General features: G+C 39.2%; 1 protein-coding gene across 1 annotated transcript; it reads left to right on the forward strand.

The window, feature by feature from the left end:
• Positions 1-17,704: 17,704 nt before the first annotated feature.
• Positions 17,705-19,254, forward strand: LOC139470507 (protein rolling stone-like). The gene is made up of 2 exons (XM_071252910.1): positions 17,705-17,794; positions 18,496-19,254. Exons 1-2 carry the CDS (start codon positions 17,705-17,707, stop codon positions 19,252-19,254), a joined length of 849 nt encoding a protein of 282 aa, XP_071109011.1.

Genomic DNA, 19,254 nt, shown 5'->3' on the forward strand with positions numbered 1-19,254 from the left:
ACGGGAGGGGACACCAGAAATGGGCTTCACACATTGTCGGGAATCGAACCCGGGTCTTCGGAGTGACGAACGAACGCTGTAACCACTAGGCTACCCGACCGCCCCAAATCGCTACAAGAAAACATGTACAGTCAGTATTAGTGGTGGCTGAGCGAGAATGATATTGAGACGCTTTTAGCAATATCCCTGCAATATCACAACCAGGGACACGAGAAAATGGGCTTCATACAATGTACCAATGTGAGGAATCGAACCTGGGAGCGACGAGCGAACGCTTTAACCACTAGACTACCCCACCACTTCTCTATTACTAGTAATATCAACAGTGTGTGCATTACAATTCGTATAAACACAGACAGTAACGCGGACGATGTGAACTAACCTATATCCGTTTTCTGTTCGTGAGATTGTTCGTTTGTTGTTTAACGCCGCGCTCAGCAGTATTCCAGCTATATGACGACGGTTTGTAAATAATCGAGTCTTGACCAGACAATCCAGTGATTGATATCATGAGCATCGATCCACGCAATTGGGATCGATGACGTGTATCAACCAAGTCAGGGAGCCTGACCACCCGATCCCGTTAGTCGCCTTTTACGACAAGCATAGTCGCCTTATACGACTGGTACTGGTGATTTTATACTACTCGATTTTATAATGATAAATAGGGGCACGGGTGGCCCAGTCGTCTAAGGCGCCGCGATTCGATGTGTAGAGTTGCGTCCTTTGAGTACGCCAGAAACCTATGATTGTGGGTTCGAATCCCGGTTCGCCCCGATTATGTTTCTAGGTTGGTCAGCACCATACCCGTGCTCGTGGGTTTCACCGAAGAGGTAAACGTCTAAGACCTGCATCACTTCTGGCTTTCCTTCCACATTAAGCTGACACACCGTGATATAACTGAAATAATGTCAAAAGCGGCGACCAACCCAACTCACTCACCCAGGTGTCCCCCGCCTTGATATAACTGGAATAGTGCTAAAAGCGGCGTTAAACCATACTCACTCACTTACTTGAGCGTTTGCCATATTGCTATGCTATGCAATAGTCTATGATTATGTTGTACTTATACTCAAATTGAATAGATTCGTTCACTAAAATAAATGAATCTATAGTCAGTATAGCCTGTGGTCACTCAGCGTATCAGCGACAGTAATAGATAACCGGCTGACATGCATGAGTTTCGCCGGGGCCCCTTTCACCAGAATAGACTATAATCTACTATAGTCAACTACCCATGCGTTACCAAGTTCCAGTTCTTTATGATATTAACATATTTATTTCCATAAAATGGAGGGATTGGCAAACAAGCAAATTTTGCTTATCTCAATGCCTCTCCCATGATACACATACAAATTACAATGTATCACTTCGGGCTTTCCTCCCACATTAAGCTGACACGCCGCGATACAACTGGAATATTGTTAAAAGCGGCGTTAAACCCAACTCATTCACTCACTCACTCACTATAATGATAAATAGCCTAGATCCATTCGCCACCGTATCCTCGTTCCATAAGTGACTTTACCACCTCCATCTGTCCCACATGTGTGTCTCTCTCAGCGCAGAATGTTTCTCTTTGATGCGATTATTGTTAGGCGGCCATGAGAATCGGGCTCAAAATGAGGCCTTGGTACCGATTACAGGAACAAAGACGACACTGGTAGCCCAGTCGTCTAAGGCGCTGCAATTTACAATTCATTGTTGCGCCCCTTGGACTCACTAGAAACCTATGATCGATGGTTCTAATGCAGGTTGGCCCTGATCATGCTTTTAGGTTTGTCAGCACTATACCCGTCCACGTGGGTTTCCACGATGGATGTCGTCACATGGTCCGGGTGACACTTCCCACGTCATGTTTTAAGGGAGAGAAACCTTCTGCCAATGCTCGAAAGCTCGAAAGTTCTGCCAATGTTCCACTTTATATTTCATAGTTGGGAAATCTAAGATGACGGAGGCGTTTGTTTACTCTCGTCTTTAGAAAATGAGAAAGACCATGGTTTACGACATATGTTATGGTTTACGACAGGGCAATTGCTCTTACCTGGTTCTGCTGATGGTACGCACAGTGAGTCCCTCAAATATATTCGCTATTTTGGTGGAGGTGTTACCTAACACTGCAAACACGAAAACGTCGTTTTTTTCCGTATATGGTCATTGGACGGAAAAACGACGTTATTTGGACGTTTTCAAACCATCGTTTTTCCGTCCAAATAACGTCGTTATTTGACATCGGAATTTACTGGGAGAGAACGATAGCTTTAAGCTCCTCCCTTTCTTGATTGACATTGTCAATCAAGCAACAGCGTCTACCGGTATTTCTACTTCTCAGATTTCATTGGTCAGTCCCCGCGTGTTAGATTACAGGCCCGCGTTTGACGCTGCACTCGAAGCGCTTAGCGGAAGTACTGAAATCAATCGTTCTGCGCATGCGGATTACTTAATGTCTTGACCAAATTTTCCGTTCTGTGCATGGGCGATTTCGCGTATTGTTTCTTAGATTTAATGTCACCACTATTGACAATGGTTCATAAACACAGTCACGTGAAGGTTCGGAATCGTAACGAGTAATTCCATTTAAATTGAAGAGGATTCCCAGTGATATGGGAGATTCTAAGATGAAACTATTCTTTGGCTGTCTAGGCTGCCACCCAAACCGATCTAAACGGGACCCGATAGCTTATTGTATGCTATATAGTCACATGGAAGTGGACAAGAACTATACATTGTATTCCGGCCGATTGTTCTGGCATTTACTTATAAGTCAGGAAAATGGACTTAAAAGGGGAGTTGTTGAATGTAATTATTTTAATTATTAAATGTTGCCTATACACTAATCTGGACGAACTTCTCATTGCTCTGTTTATGTCATCCTATATACTATTAGTATGTTACCGTTCTAAAGTCAACCTCTCACATAACATTATATTGTTCATAGTATCAAAGTTTAATCAACAATATCAAGAGTAACACAAGGCTGTTATCAAGCGCTAGTGCAGACGTGATGCATCGCAAAAACTGTATCGTGATGTCTTCAGAAATTCAATTATACTACGAGATAGTACGGCTAACGCTGACTCACCGGTGGAACAAAGACAATATCGCTAATACAGATATAACGTATTTGAATGTTAATACTAAAGACAAACAATCATTATTTTTGCAGTGACGATATAACACGTATACACGTTTATTGTTAAACTTTCATCAGTTTTGCTCTTCATTTTAATAACTTTGTTTTCACATATATATGTAGCAATACCCGACAAGCATGTCATACATAATTATGGGGCAGTTTTCAATCTTGTACTGACTTACCCTGGTGTTAATGAGCGAAGTTTATTGGCTTGTGTGTTAAACCCCGTTTTTCTAGTAATCCTATTATTACTTAGTTTATTTCTATCTAATGACACCCTGTTCTCTGGATCATGGCTCCGTGACTATCCATAGCAATTAAGATGAACATTCAGTTGAAGTAAATGAATGAGTTTATTTTGACGCTACAGTCAGTCAAAAAACCAATGCTGTGAGGTTTGATAACACACTTCTACCAGGTCGAACATCGTGGATCCTCATTTTCTGCCTAAAGAGAATCATAGTTCATATGCTAATCCATCTGCGAATACCCTCCCACTCAAGATGACCTTACTTGTTGCTAAATCTGTCATCTATCCCCCTAATCTCACCCGCCCCCACCCCCCACACGCACGCACGCACACACGCACACACGCACACACACACGCGCACACACACACACGCGCACACGCACGCACGCACGCACGCACGCACGCACACACACACACACACACACACACACACACACACACACACACAACTAACCTAAATAACCTGGACAGGAAATACTGCTGATAGCCTCTGGTCAACTCAGCCGCGCCACCGCAGAATGTTCGTCCAACTCTGCAGGGGGCATTCTCAGTGGCTTCAAACGCGCTGAAATGTTTTCACCTTGCATCCAAGATGGTGGACAAGTGAAATCGTATGAAATTTGGCTATTTTAGGTCCTATCTCTTTTTTGATTACCCAATAAAGTCAATTCATAGTTACACAGTTGTGAAGAAGCTTACAACTTTATAAGACTTATTCATCTCATTCAAAAAAAGCTACTCGCGCTCACATAAAGTTGTAGTTATTATGTCACTCTTTTATTTCTTTAAAAATATATTACATGTTCAACAATAACAATTAAGATGAACATTCAATTTCCGATATAAGTAAATGAATAAGTGTGTTTTACGCCACAATCAGTCAAAGACCAACGTTGTCCGGTCTGATGACACACAATCTACCAGGTAGCACATTGTGTACACCCTATCCCCATTGAAGTCTCCACTGTGGGTATTCCTGGGGACGAAAAGGCCCCATGTACCTAGGAATTTCATCAATACATTCATGCGCGGCATTCTCTGCCTAAAGAAGATCATATAGTTAACATGCTAATCCAACTCGAACTACCATCCCGCCCAAGATGAATGTTTTATGTGACATCCAACAGGCCCACATTTACGCACGCACGCAAGCACGCGCACACACATATTTGGATTTACCAATCCCTGAATTGAGAAGACGTGCGTTACGAAGCTCCTCCAAGTCATCATCAATATCCGTATATGTCTGTGATATCATTACCCATCCAAAGCCGAATATACATTTATTGTGTTTTCTTGACAACAAATGTTATAATTGGGATAACACTTTCTGAGTAAAGTACAGATTCTCGTACTTTCTTGGGTTGAGCCCTGTCCGGGATTTGAACCCACACTGTGAGTGAGGCACCCAATCGCCAGAACACAAAGTTGGCGATCTAACCCAGCCACCGAACCAAAAATGTTAGTCCAGATGACGTATACTTTCTGTACTCCTCTGACAAGAGAAAAATGGCACGGCTTCTATGACCGAAAGCTTTGAACCAACAATGCCTTTAAGAAAGTGGTCAACAGTAACACACATTATATTTGGATACCACCTTCTCAGTAAACTACATATTTTTAGGGTGGAGATAATAGACGTTGATGGTTGATTATCAATGGACAAATTAAAGCCAAAACTTAACTTATGAATGATTGGTAATGGGAAATGGACAATGGGCAAACGGGAGGCGGGGTAATCAGCGCCATGCCAGTTATCTGTTGGCTTCCCTTGTTGCGTTCCCTTCTTTGCTATCTTTTTACTTTTGTTGTTCTTACAGGTACAAATATATGTTCTCTGCCTCATAGCATTTAATAATATGCACCTGATGAAGGAGAAAGTATATATTCCGAAACGCAGTGTTCCTCCGTTGACATCCATAAATATTTTTCCTTGTGTGTATCAGTTCTTAATGCCCTTCAAAGACTCAATCTAGCTTTGTTTTTAAATGTCGTGATATTTGCGTAGAATATAATATGGTCATGCCTATATACATTTGGGTCTTTGTCTACATAAGCATTTAGACATACAATTTAGAGCTAAGGACATTGCTAATTCTGCAGGCATGAAGTACGTCATAGCAAGCTGTGATCTTTATTCATACTTTAGATATTCGTAATGGAGATCTGTAACTGAAGTTTACCGTAATCTTCCGCAACTCTCACCTCCTGACCAGTTGAACGTCTTAGTGCATTCAGATGCCATTGTAAAATTCCAGGCTGCCCCTCTTTCTGTGATGGTTTGACGGATGAAATCTATTGCGTTATGATAATCTCTGTTTGCTGATATATAATATGTACATGTAAAATATTTACGATATTTTAAACGTGTAATTCGATGCATATGCAATGCAATCTGAACATAAGTGCGGATGCACGAAGGCGGTTATAGTCATAGTTATACTGCGATGGATGTAGGGGAATGGTAGGGGGGTGTATGTATGTATGAAAGCACGAATACCGATACATGAGGGCGGATATAGTTATAGTTCGATGGATGTTGGGGAATGGTGGGAGGATGGATTATGTATGAAAGCATGCGCATGGATCCATGATGGCTGACGTAGACATAATGGTGGAGAAAGAAGAATGTGATGTGTGAGTGTGTGTGTGTGTGTGTGTGTGTGTGTGTGTGCGTGCGTGCATGCGTGCATGCGTTGTGATACGAGGGTTGGCGAACATGTTGTCAGATGATTGTGTGAGTAAGTTAAGTGGTTGAGGATGTGGCAGGTATGAGTATTGATACATGCAGACTTGGGGTTGGGGGACTGGGTGTGCCTGTACTGAGGTCTTTTGTTTCACTCACTTATAGTGTTTTCTTTCACTCAAATACTGTTTTACGCATTTTAATGACTGCAACTGTAGTGACTCAAAGGTCATACTGGCCGGGCATTCAACATAACTACCCCAACTACATACGTAGCCATTTTTATGGTGTACAATTCTTCTTCTGCCTCACACACACACACACACACACACACACATTAATTGTTTTATTAAATGTATCTTCGAGAGTCAGCAAGAAACTAGAAATAACTGCCTTTGTTCTGTAAACCTCACCAAGTTTCAGCTTTCGCCTCTTCCTTTGTGGACTGAGGTTTCACATTTGTAAAATGATCTCTCTTATCTGTCTGTACCATCAACTTAACTGCCCTCACCCCCTGCAGTTTTCCCGTCCCATATTGCCAAGCAGGTGACCCACAAGGAGGAATACCGCCCTCCCTCAATCCAGTGATACTGTGCCTAGCACAATATGTTGGGGATACGTAGCCTTGCTGTGGGCAAACATTTTGTAACAATTTGGCAAACTTTGATATGTAAACAGCAAATATTATTCAGTTTTATTTCAACAAAAACGGAAAAAATCGGATCCTACTTATTTTGTGGATACCATAACAATAAATCAAGCCAATAGATCGTTTGAGCTGGCATGAATATAAAAAATAATTAGCAAGTCGATAGTCATAATTCCCTCTGTTGGTCCCACGTGAAATGTTCTTCATGAATAGAATAGATGGCTGATAGACGTTCGACCGAATAATATCATTTGCTAACTTCAACTGTTCATCTAATTTCCATGAATGTATGTTACATAGTTCATATGTTCATGGGCTTCTTCACTAAATGTATAGTGTGGAGGACTACTTCACTTGAGGATAAGTAACATAAATAATGATGATAATTATGATAGTATTCCTTCAGATTATTAAAAAAAAGTTATTATGTTTTCATAGAGAGAAAGAGGTATGGAGATTGTGAGATTATTTTTAGCATCGGAATTGTTAACATAATTCTTAAAGATATTATGTTTTGTTTGTTTATTGTTAAATGCTGCACTCAGCAACGTAAGGATATTAAAACATTACATTTAGGTTCAGTTGTATTTTTATATTTGTATCATTTTGCAAATGTTACAGAGACCTGATAAGGGATATATAATAATGTATAGTCGCTATTCTTAAAGTAAGAATATGTTAGATTTATCAACCAGAAATATTGCACACAAGAGGATAATCATATTTCATGACACAATTTTTTAACGTCGAAGTCAACGATATTTGTGTATGTTATTGCTACATGACACGGATACGTCATGATAAAGCAATTAGAAATTGGCATTTGATGATATAAGATAGCTACGCGATAAATCACAAAGAACAAAGAAGGAAGCGATATTTATTTCACGATAAAACATTGTTCTATCATGACGTCATTTATTGAGATTCGAACATGCACTCGCAACTTGAAAAGTAAAATTTGTAAATTTGACCTTATTTTTGAGAGGTATGTGTCTAGTGAGTTGTTCCCAATAAATTTTACTGGAGAATCCGAAAATGAGAGTGATATGACAATCGGTATTGGGAGAAGAGGTACAGATGATTGACGAGAAAGTTGTGAGAATATGCGGGACCAAACTCAAATCCTAAAATGGATTTATCTAGCATGGCCGCTGTTGGATTCTATTCAAGGAATCATCATTATTTAAGTACGGGTAAATATTGTAAAGCGTGTATTTTTTCCTAATTTAACACCCTAAAAGAGGCTGTACGTAATGTTGATATCTCATATAGAAATAAACGAGTCTCGGTCGTTGTTTATCGTACAATAAACAACTCCCACTCGTCGTTTGTTTCTTAATAACATGACCATATACACTAACATTATATCTTTTCATGTTTATCGGTCAACAAAAGCGACATAAGCATTTCCATTATCATGAGAAACCCTTGCCAAAATTAAAGTAGCGCCAACTGCACCACTGCGACAACATCAGGAGCATGTTTCATGATTCATCATAATAAATGATGACATTGGATGCTCGCAAAAACGCGAGCTCATTCCGATCCACTAGTTGCACCCGCCACAAACACATCCAAAGGCAAGCCAATCATTGATACGTCAAACCTGGAAATGCCGTCTACACGTCCAACACAAAGCCCAAGCCAGGACCAGAATCCTTCAAACCCGGCCAAAGTTCTGTTAATTACATACATTTCCCCCTAACCTTAAATAATCTATACTAGTTCTGAAGTAAATCGTATTTACCCGTATGAATTGTCTTATGTTATTTATTGCCGATAAACAGAATATGCACACTTTCTGAAAGTACTGTGTGATAAGTCACGCACCAAACCTATACTCTCGATATACATGCTGCTCTCACTTAAAAAAGAATATTGGCTTAACAAGATACGTATATTAAAGTACCATGCTTTCCTGATGTGCTCTCATTCTAATTTGAAATAATGGCATAAATAGTTACCACTCATCTTTCAATATTTTTCAAATTTGGGTTATTCACGAACATATTTGAATATGTACAACATCTTTACTTACTTATCTTTATACTTAAAGGCATCATGTTTGTCTGTCATAAGACCCCGAAACAAATATGTCCAACACAGCCCAATATTTGGCTCTTGGCTCCTTGTTCTTATATTTTATAAGTATTGTTTAAACAACTGTTTTTTTCTGTAAAATATGTTCATTTCAGAAATTAGATGTTATTCTAGCATTAGGTCTGTGGTACGTTTACTGCATCAGCATTACATTAAAACGATATTACATTATATAAATCCATACAGAGGAAATGCTTAACATTTATCTTTTAAGGAAGAGTGCAGGACGACTTGCTTTATACATATAAATGTGGACATATATGTATGGACATTTGGATGATACAGATATACCTCCTTAAAGATAGTGTTCGTAGATGACTGTAGAAAATGGAATAATTATGTGAGTAATCGGGTTAATACCACGTTCAGCAATATTTAGCCATATTGCGATATTGGTTTCCAACATACAAGACGGACCATGAAATTATGACTTGAATTTGGACCTGACTTTCTGGTGTGATGTAACACCCCAGAATCTCCGGTAGAAAAAGGGCTCAAAGCACGAATTAAGATCACGAGATGATACTGATGTATGCATCTGGACATATATTTGCGTAGTATTACTACCTTAATTCATCAGTATATATGTATTTTGCAAAAAAGGATATTATAGGATCGACGCTGACATGCGCATATAACCTATTCACCAGTGCTGTAATATTTCATTTCTTCTGACACATATCGACACGAGAAATTATATTTAAATTTAAAAGGAGCCCAAGTGGGATAGAATTTTGAATTTGAACCTGTTGAACAAGGCTTGTTTCATTTTGGGCTATAGCATTGCCGCAAGGCCTTGGCGGAAGGGAACACCTGTTTGCACCCATCAGATACCAATCACAACTTCTCTCTCCAAACGAAAACAAAATACGATAAATGTCGGAAGTGTATCCTTCTAATTTTCTATTTAGATACATGTTTTAACTTAAAAGTAATTATATGTATCTCATGTATTATTGGTATCTGTGATGCTGGTACCGTTTTGTTGCCATTGTGTAGCTTTTGTGGAGTTATTATGAATATCAAATACATGCCTTGAAATATGGACTTGTGAAAGAACTCATCATTGAATCATTTGCATTTAAATTAATGCATATACCATTTACTTGGCGTGTATGGACATATTATCCATCTACTTATACACACTTATTATGGATAAAAAAAACCAAATTCATTGTACTTTATTATTTAAAAAAATACCCGTGAAGATCCGGGTTAGAATAGGCATTCAACAACCCATGCTTCTACGAAGGCGACTTGGTTGATGCATGTCATCGTATCCCAAATGCGTAGATCGTTGCTCTTGATGATAATGACTAAATGTTTGGTCCAGACTGGATTATTTACGAACCACCGTCATAGAGCTGGTATATTGCTGAGTGCGGCGTTAAACAACAAACAATCAAACAAAATCTATATAATTATTAAACACCTTCCAACAATGAGAAATTAAACTTATATTTTCTAAATATTCTGTTATTTTTATAACATAATTTGATTCATAATTAAATTATTGCGTTGCTTTCTTCCCTGTCATTCAATGTGCATGTTCAAACCCCTAAACTTTTAATATTTTTCATAAATGGCTACGTTAGTGCGTTGCCTAGATCTCTCGTTACCTACTCACAAGAATAGATTAAAATAATTTGTTTTACTATCATATTTCTGTTTATCTAATTCATAATACGAAATTGATAATTCATTTATGATAGTATAGATCATATTCGTGTATATCACTATCTGATGCTAAGGTTTTATTTCAGAAAATATAATTAATTCAAAATGTAGAAAGATACACAATTTGCCATTATTTGAATTTTAAACTGTACAAAGTATGATATAATGATCAGAATACCTGTAACGGGTAGTATTTAAGAAAGAAATATTTGTCGAGAAGTCCCATTTTTCAGATATGCCCTTCAGTAGTATTATTGCATATCTCCAGAGAGAGGTTTACATTGTAGTTCTCATTATTTGTGGATAATTCAAAAAGCAACATAGAAAATATATATGCTACCATGACGAAAGAATACAGAGTATACATAACTCGCAATTCTATATATTCAGCAAACAGCCCAAAACCGAAACTCCACAACATATCCGATTACACTGATTAAGGCTGTCACAGTTCTCCATGCGATACTGACGCCCGTTCGTCTCCCAGACCATACAGAATAAATTTAAAAGGAATCCAGCTCAAGTCTAGAACGATTTGGCAAGCCTAGATTGCCTTAATTCTATCCATGAAAGTAAGCATTAATAAAAAAAATATTGTTCTTGTCTGCTTCAGATTATATTTTGTAGATACTTATTTTAACTAGGAAAATTGTACTGACACCGGCGCTGTCCCTATTGAAGCTATCCATAAGAATTTCGAGTTGCCGTCCATTGTTCGATGTCAATACATCGATGACAAGTGAGGATATCATAAAGTAATCGTTGATGCCGCGCTACACTTTGATAAAAATTATAATCAAGTTGACTGGTGTGTACATTACTACAGTGAACATGTACATGATCATGCCCTAATAATCAAATGCCGTAATGTCAAATACTAATGTATTATTGTGTGATGAATTTAACTGGATCAGTGGTAACATGTGATATTAATATTCCATCAATTTCTTTCCTGGTTGGTCCATCCATGTCTACAAAATGAAAATAATAGAATTAAAATGGAGCATAGAATAATTCTTAATTTCAGGCTAGAGCTGTGGAAATCTAGACTTTCCCAATCATTATAGACTTGAGTTGGTCTCATGTTTTACATTATTCTCTTGGGTCAACGTCACAGCTCATACCATACACTAACAAGACCAGCTTGCCCCCCGCCGGAGCGCCTGGATTTTGGTTATATCATCTAACATGGCAAACTCTGCTCTTAAGTAAACAAGAACCTAATCAGCGAGGGGTCCTTTGTCATCCCTATGTGGCTGCTTATAAAAATTTGATATCTTTTCCCAAAGACCTGGTTAATAATATATTTTCTGCTGAATATTCGAAACAAATAGAGTGAGTTGGTACTACATGTACATATGTATACGGTTCTTTTTTAAATGACTGCAGCGCTCCATTATGAAAACAATTTGTTTTAACGCCGCTCTCAGCAGTATTCCAGTGATATATGACGGCGGTCTGTTGTATATGAAATATATGCAAATTGAATCTTGAATCTTGAAAGTTGTAACATGTCCGCAAATAAGTATCACATGCAGTATACAGTATATCAACTGCAATATACTGTATACATCAGTATACAGTGTGTCGCGAACTCTGCGCTGGGCTGGAGCACACATTTCCTACACCTCTCCCTTCGGCAAACACATCACGAGGGTTGCAACGAGGTCACAGGTCAGGCGTGCACTCGTCAGTTGTCTAATACGGTCAAGAGTAAGATTTTCCGGAAGACCACTGCACTGGAGGTATGTGGATTATTGAGGAGGTACTACGTGTTTGGAACTGGGAGTTGAACACTAAGCACTTTTAGAGAAGAGCTCACAATAAAACGTTATGGACTCGCGGACGGACTTGTGTTTTCATTTCAAGACGTACATTAATCAGGTTGAACTTCCTAACTGTAACAATAACTGAACTTTACGCCTTTTATACACATTTGTGATGGGGCGACAATGCGACAACGAGACATATTTTGACCTTGAAAATGTCGCGTTACGGCATCGTCGCCCTTTTGTAAAATAAAGAAAAGGATTATCAAAGAGCGACAATGCGAACACGCGACAATGCGACAAATGGCCAATTGTCGCGCTTTTGTTAATTTTGACACGTTTTGCTTGTTTTTGTAAAGGCGTCAATGCGACAATGCGACAACGAGACAATGTCCCTTCCATAGTAATCCGTGCAAATAAAACTGAGTAATGAAATAGAAGTCTGACATGCCAGTTAAAAGATAGAGTGTTGCAGCTTCTGATTTCATAGATCTTCAAGAAGGGTTATCAATAATGGGATGGGTGATGAGTTCAACTGCATACGCTGTGATTAACAATAATGCTCCGAGTCAATACATTTTGTCAAATGTATGACATGTATTACGTGAATGAACATATTGTTTATACTCGTCCATGTTTTTGACGGACAAAATAATTTACATGCTCGGTAAAACTGAGGACGGGCATCATTGTGTGTTTCCGTGCTTTGTTCAGGTGAACAATTGACTTGTCCTTGCATGTTTTGTGACGGGTGCCACTTGTGTGGCAGGATACGCTCACCTTTTCCCGAACACCCATTGGATGACCTGAACCACTTCGGATTTTTATCCCACATCAGTCTGATACACCATGATATAACTAAAATACTGAAATACTGTACAGTTGAAAATGATGTTTAATGCGATTACCGTATTGTGTTACTGCAACTGTTCATATTTTGTGCAGTGATGTTATGTAATATGTAAAAGAAAGCATATTCAATTATCCAACTGATTTGAATAGAATATACTTGCGTCAGTGTATTTTATTAACGCCCCAAATCGTAATTTAAACACATAAAATAACAGATCACGCATGGTGCCTTGACTTACTACTAGATTTAATGGACCACCCCGGAATAAAATAGTTCCCCCCAAAGCGAGGAACATATGTTTTAGTAGGTTTACAAGAAATATATTCCAAACAATATCCTCATTTGATGAGAAGATCTTTTGCAGAATTACCTCAGTAAGTCAATTACAATGACAGAGCGTCGTAATACATTTACATCAAGTACAATACGTCAAAATGGCCGACACGATAAACGGGACGGGAGATATTTTCGAAGTTGTTAATTAACCTGTGGCTATTTCAAGCCTTTGGCATCACTGATCAATTGGCCGATCATTGAAAGGTGATTGTGAAGATGTGTCAAATAGATAATAAGGTAAATTCATAGATTTCTATAAATTGTCACTGCGACAGTTTGGATTTATTTTCGTGTTTTTGCTCTCTGGGATGGGTTGCAGCGAGGGTATCCTTAAATGGGCTTGCAACCACGCTTCTGTTTGAATTCGTACCAGGGAATTCCAAGGATTTTCCCCAGGAATGTGGAAGTAATCAGTGTTTACGCCTTTTCAAGAATACAGTCACGTGAAGAACGTCATGTGACCGACCTCGCGCCCAAGTCGTATATCAAGTCGTACTTCACATTAAAAAAATAGTTATTGTTATAACCAAATGAAACACAACCCATTATCCGATAGGGGTAACTGTACATAGCCGTTACCACAATAAACTTAGTAACATTGTTTGGTTTGACTTCTTGGCGCGTGTCTGAATTCCATTTTACATGTAACATATCCTAAAACTAGCTAATCAGCAAATCTCGCTGCACTGCGCTCGACAGATACTAGAGCAAGGCATGCCAGAAATACGAAACCTAAAGCTTCGGAAAGGAAGCCTTGGACATCACGTGCGTCAGGGGACCAGCGCCATCTGATTGGCCGTTAACAGTTGTACAAGGCGGAGCAAAAAGCATCGTTTTTCCGTCCATTTTACGCTTGAAAAACTCGACCCTTTTCTGGACACTTTCTAGACGCTGACCAATTAATCAATTTTAATGAATTTTTAGTCGTTTTTCCGTCCAATGACCATATACGGGAAAAAACGACGTTTTCGTGTTTGCAGTGTAAATAGTTCCATCAAGTTGTTCATAATTAACCTGTGTTTAGGGATGGCTCGAGGTATTTCTGGGATTGGGTGGATTGGGCTTTGGAGGGGGCTGACAAAAAGGAAAAGTCCGCACACACACACACGCACACAACTCTGACACGCACACACACACACGCACACATATACACGCACACACACACGCACACACACATATAGGCACGCACAGACACACGCACACTCGAACAATTACACACACGCGCACGCACGCGCGCACACACACACACACACATACACACCACACCACCTTCTGCATCCGCCGTTCCTGATATATTAATTACATTGAAGTTATGTTAATGTTGATAGTTAAAAAAATCCCTTTGTGTTTTATTTTCTGTATACAAGTCCGCGTTTATAAATTCATATCTTCTTAAACAAGAGCAGGTAATAATTTAAACATCTCGGTTTATTTTGACGATATCCCCACACCAAAAACAAAACAGCTTTTGGTCAAAGTAAAATATGATTCTTTAATAATTGATGCCTTTTATAAAATTAGTAAGACATGTCCATGAAATATGCAATGAGAACGAAATAGTACACCCTACAATCGTGTACAGTTTCATATATTTACGATGAGTGACAGACGGACACCTGCAGATCGCGCATTATGTTCACTTTCTAGTTATCAGATCAATATCTAAATTTGGTAACTATAGTCCAATCACTGCTCCTGCGCGAAGTTGGTCCTCGCCTGACTACTCGTATAATTGTTCGCCATATGTGAATTACGAGTAGATATATTTTAACTGATTCACATATGTATTACTCGATGCAGAATTAATAAACTGTTTATGTGACCAAGAACATAGTTAACGTTTTGGGGGGAATTTTTCATTTCTGTGATGTATATAAGGAGGGAGGGTAATAAATGTATTACCAATACTGCAAGTGCATTTATATATCGATGTATGTTAGCTTATGATACCATCGAGTGTCGTAAAATCTCAATTTTCTCATTCCTGACAAAAGGTAGTCGGTTAACGAAAAAATGCCCACCGTAACATTGGCTTCCCAAACTATGAAATGACACATGTTTTGCAAATCCTGCAATCGACCGATTGCGACGGCAGTCGCCATCTTGTTTATGAATCGGATGTCAATTTCGGTAAGCGATTTTTATTGGACTATGCATAGACTCGTCAGTCCAGCCAAAATATGAGTCTGAAATTCTAGCCTAATCAGCAAGGGTGGAAACTGGACTGTTAACTCCCTTGCCACAGGACAATGAGTATTGACGTTTTCTTTTACCTGTATCTGTAGTCGACGGCTTCAATTCCATGTACAGTGTCGAGCCCGTATTTGAGTTAATCTTCCCGATAATGTTTCTAGGTTCGTAAGCACCACACCCGTGTTCGTAGGTGTCACCAAAGTGGTAAACGTCTGAGACTGTCATCACTTCGGACTTTTCTCCCACATCGAATGAAAACAAGTATTGTGCTATCTGGCCAAGGTTCATTATCGAATAAAGTCGAATAGGGAATTGGAAACATGATCAGCAGAACCTGGTTGCTTCATGTGTCAGGTCAACAGCATCCTCGAGCATTGTCATTGTTCTATTGTGTACCAGTTCGCTATCATTGCTTCGTTGAAGAATCACGTTTAACATGTGTGTCGTACATGATCTGAGTTGAAGGGTAATCGCATAAGTTCTGAAGAAAGCAGAACTGATATTTAACTTAAGTCTTGTTTGATAGGCATTGCTTAGAAGTTGATGAATAACAAAGTAGACACAATTTATGGACAACAACTTATTTGTTTTACGTTTTTTTCCGTAAAATAAATAAAGTCGTTACCCATAAATTGGGTCTAGTATGGTCACTAAAGTAATTTTAAGCAATATATACATCTGCTGTCTTGTTCAGCAATACCTATCCCTTTATCTGCGAATGACGTTCGCCTACCTACAGGTTTAACTACACTAAATCAGAACTGGTTGTGACAGTGCGGTTTTCGTAGTGCAGTGCAGATCAAAATACATCTGCAGGCTGTGATTGGATGATATTGTGTAAGATTGTTATGTCTTTTAAATGTACATCCATCCAGTAATTAAAACTGCCCATATTTTTCAATATTAGGTTCTGACATTTTTAACAAGATGACTTGTGCTATATGTGAGCACAGATATTTTCAGGTAGGTGACATTTGGTGCGGAACTGGGGTTGGTCTGTTCAGCTTCCTGTACTCGGAAAAGGAGCTGGCTGACCTAGCCATAATTTGTGTTTTTATTGCAGCTTTAAGGCCAGACTGTGCATATATGCAAATGTAATGGCTGTTGAAGGCCTAGTTGTTTTTTGAAAAAAGATATAACGTTACTATAGAAGGCTATGGGAAAACATTTGGTTGTGTGTAACCTATAACAATAGATAGTCGTCAAATCATGACTTACAGTAAAAGGCGACAAAAGGGATAGGGTGGTCAGGCTCGCTGATTTGGTTGATGCATGTCGTATCCCAATTACGTGGATCATGGATTGCGTGGATCGATACTCATGATGTCAATCACTGGACTGTCTGGTCAAGACTCGATTATTAACAGACCGCCGTCATGTAGCTGAAATAATGCTGAGTGCAGCGTTAAACAACAAACAAACAAACAAACATGACTAACACCTAACAGCCTGATGTGACCCTTCAGTGTTATTTAATAATACAACATATTGCAACATGAATGTAAATATGCTTCAGTTTCAGTGACAAGTCGCTTGGGTGACATCAGATCACGAAACGGGGTTACATTATGTTTATATCAATTGTTTATCCTGATCCTAAAATTTGCCGTAAAAGGCAACTATGCTTGTCGTAAAAGGCGACTAACGGGATCGGGTGGTCAGGCTCGCTGACTTGGTTGATGCATGTCATCTATCCCCATTGCGCGGATCGATGCTCATGATATTAATCACTGGATTGTCTGGTCCAGACTCAATTATTTACAGACCGCCGTAATATAGCTGGAATATTGCTGAGTGCGGCGTAAAACAACCAACCAACCAAATTGAACCAATCCTGATCCTCACACAATAAAGAAATAATAAACATTTGTTCTACAATGAGATGGGATACGCCTACATGTACACCGTAAATTCAAAGATGCATATCGGAGTATGATAGAAACAACTGTAAATGTGTGACTCAATATCTTATCGAAATCATGTACCACAAATTTGCCCGTGTAATGATCAACTTAATTATAACGTGAATTTCCCCCCAGATAAACTGGAAGCATGACATGGCGGAAGACCCTTGCGTTCGAGTTCCAGATGAAGAACTTTGGTTTCAGCGGAGTTCCCCAGGATAGGTTCTACATGTGGCAGGTGAGCATATAACTTTAGAGCAAGTTACATGTTTTTAAACATTGCCGGTCGCCCACAAGGCAATGTTATCATCTATCCACCAAATAATGCTCTCATTCATTACACAGTAAACTACGGTTATAGCGAACTCAAAGGAACCGCAAATTCTAGTTTGTTATAACCGTAATTCGTTATAAGAATATATACAGCATATATACAGCAAATGGCAAGGACTTTAAAACCAGTTCGATATATCTGCCAGTTCGTTATAAGCGTTTTCCTTATAACCGTAGTTTACTGCATATTTTTTAACAAAAAAAACATTAAGGAATCCGATGGGTGAATAAATGCCGAAAACCTTAATGTATTGGTTTCAGGTATAAACATCGTAGTGCACCCACCAATCCAACTGACTTACTATCTTGCAATGGACTACTCCATATATCCTGCAATGAACAAATCTTTATATCCTACAATGAACAACTCTTTATATCCTGCAGAGAACAACGCTATATGTCCTGTAATTAACAAAAAGATCCACCTAACCAAACGCACACAATTCAGTGAAGTTATGCACCATTCCATCAAATAAGATATTCACCAATTTTCACAGCACTCACGTTAAACGCAAAAGAATGCTTTACTTAACACACTCAGGCATCCTATTGTGCTGATGTGATTTATCAGTCTCAGCAATGAAAGTCATATTTTCCTCGTTCCAGTGGCGAGTGCCCCCAATTGCCATGATCCTCTACAAGATCCTGCTATCTGCTTACCTGATGTCCTCGTTAATATACAACGTTCTAACATTCGAGGACTCGTCAGGCATCCCATGGCCAGCCTTCGTCACAAACTGGACGTATACCCTTCTGATGACGTACCATGTCGTCCACACCGTCGTCTTGCTGCTCCGCTATATGACCGTCACGTGCCACACATGCCTCCAACAACCATCAGGTCAAGAACACTTTCGCCACTTCTATGAACTGCAGGAGAGCGACCCGTTGGAAGAGACTCAACTTGCAGTTCCCAGCCAACAACGGGGTGACCATCTTCCACCGCATCTGATATTCCTATGGATTCTTTATAGCATTCTTAACTCCATATGTCCAATAGTTACAGCCTTGTGGTACACCTCCGTCGCCACACCAGAGGAGCGGTATCTTCCGAGGGAGTTGTGCGTTCATGTTTTGAATACTGTCGCCATCCTTGTTGATCAAATGGTTTCTGCAATACCAGTGCGTTTACTTCATGCGTGTTTCCCTGTATCTTACGGACTGGTGTATTACCTCTTCAGTATTTTGTATTGGATGGCCGATCACAAGCATGTGTTGTATGGGAAGATGTTGGACTGGAACCACCCTGCAATACCGTTCGTAATGGTAATTGTTACCAGCTGTGCAGCTGCTGTCCTTCACGCTGGAACTTATTGCATTTATAAGGCTAGATTGTCCATTTACCACAGACTGGAAAGAGGCTAG

This window comes from Haliotis cracherodii, unplaced genomic scaffold (genome assembly GCF_022045235.1).
Source record: "Haliotis cracherodii isolate W230 unplaced genomic scaffold, xgHalCrac1.p SCAF_20, whole genome shotgun sequence".
In the NCBI taxonomy this organism is placed as follows: Eukaryota; Metazoa; Mollusca; class Gastropoda; order Lepetellida; family Haliotidae; genus Haliotis; species Haliotis cracherodii.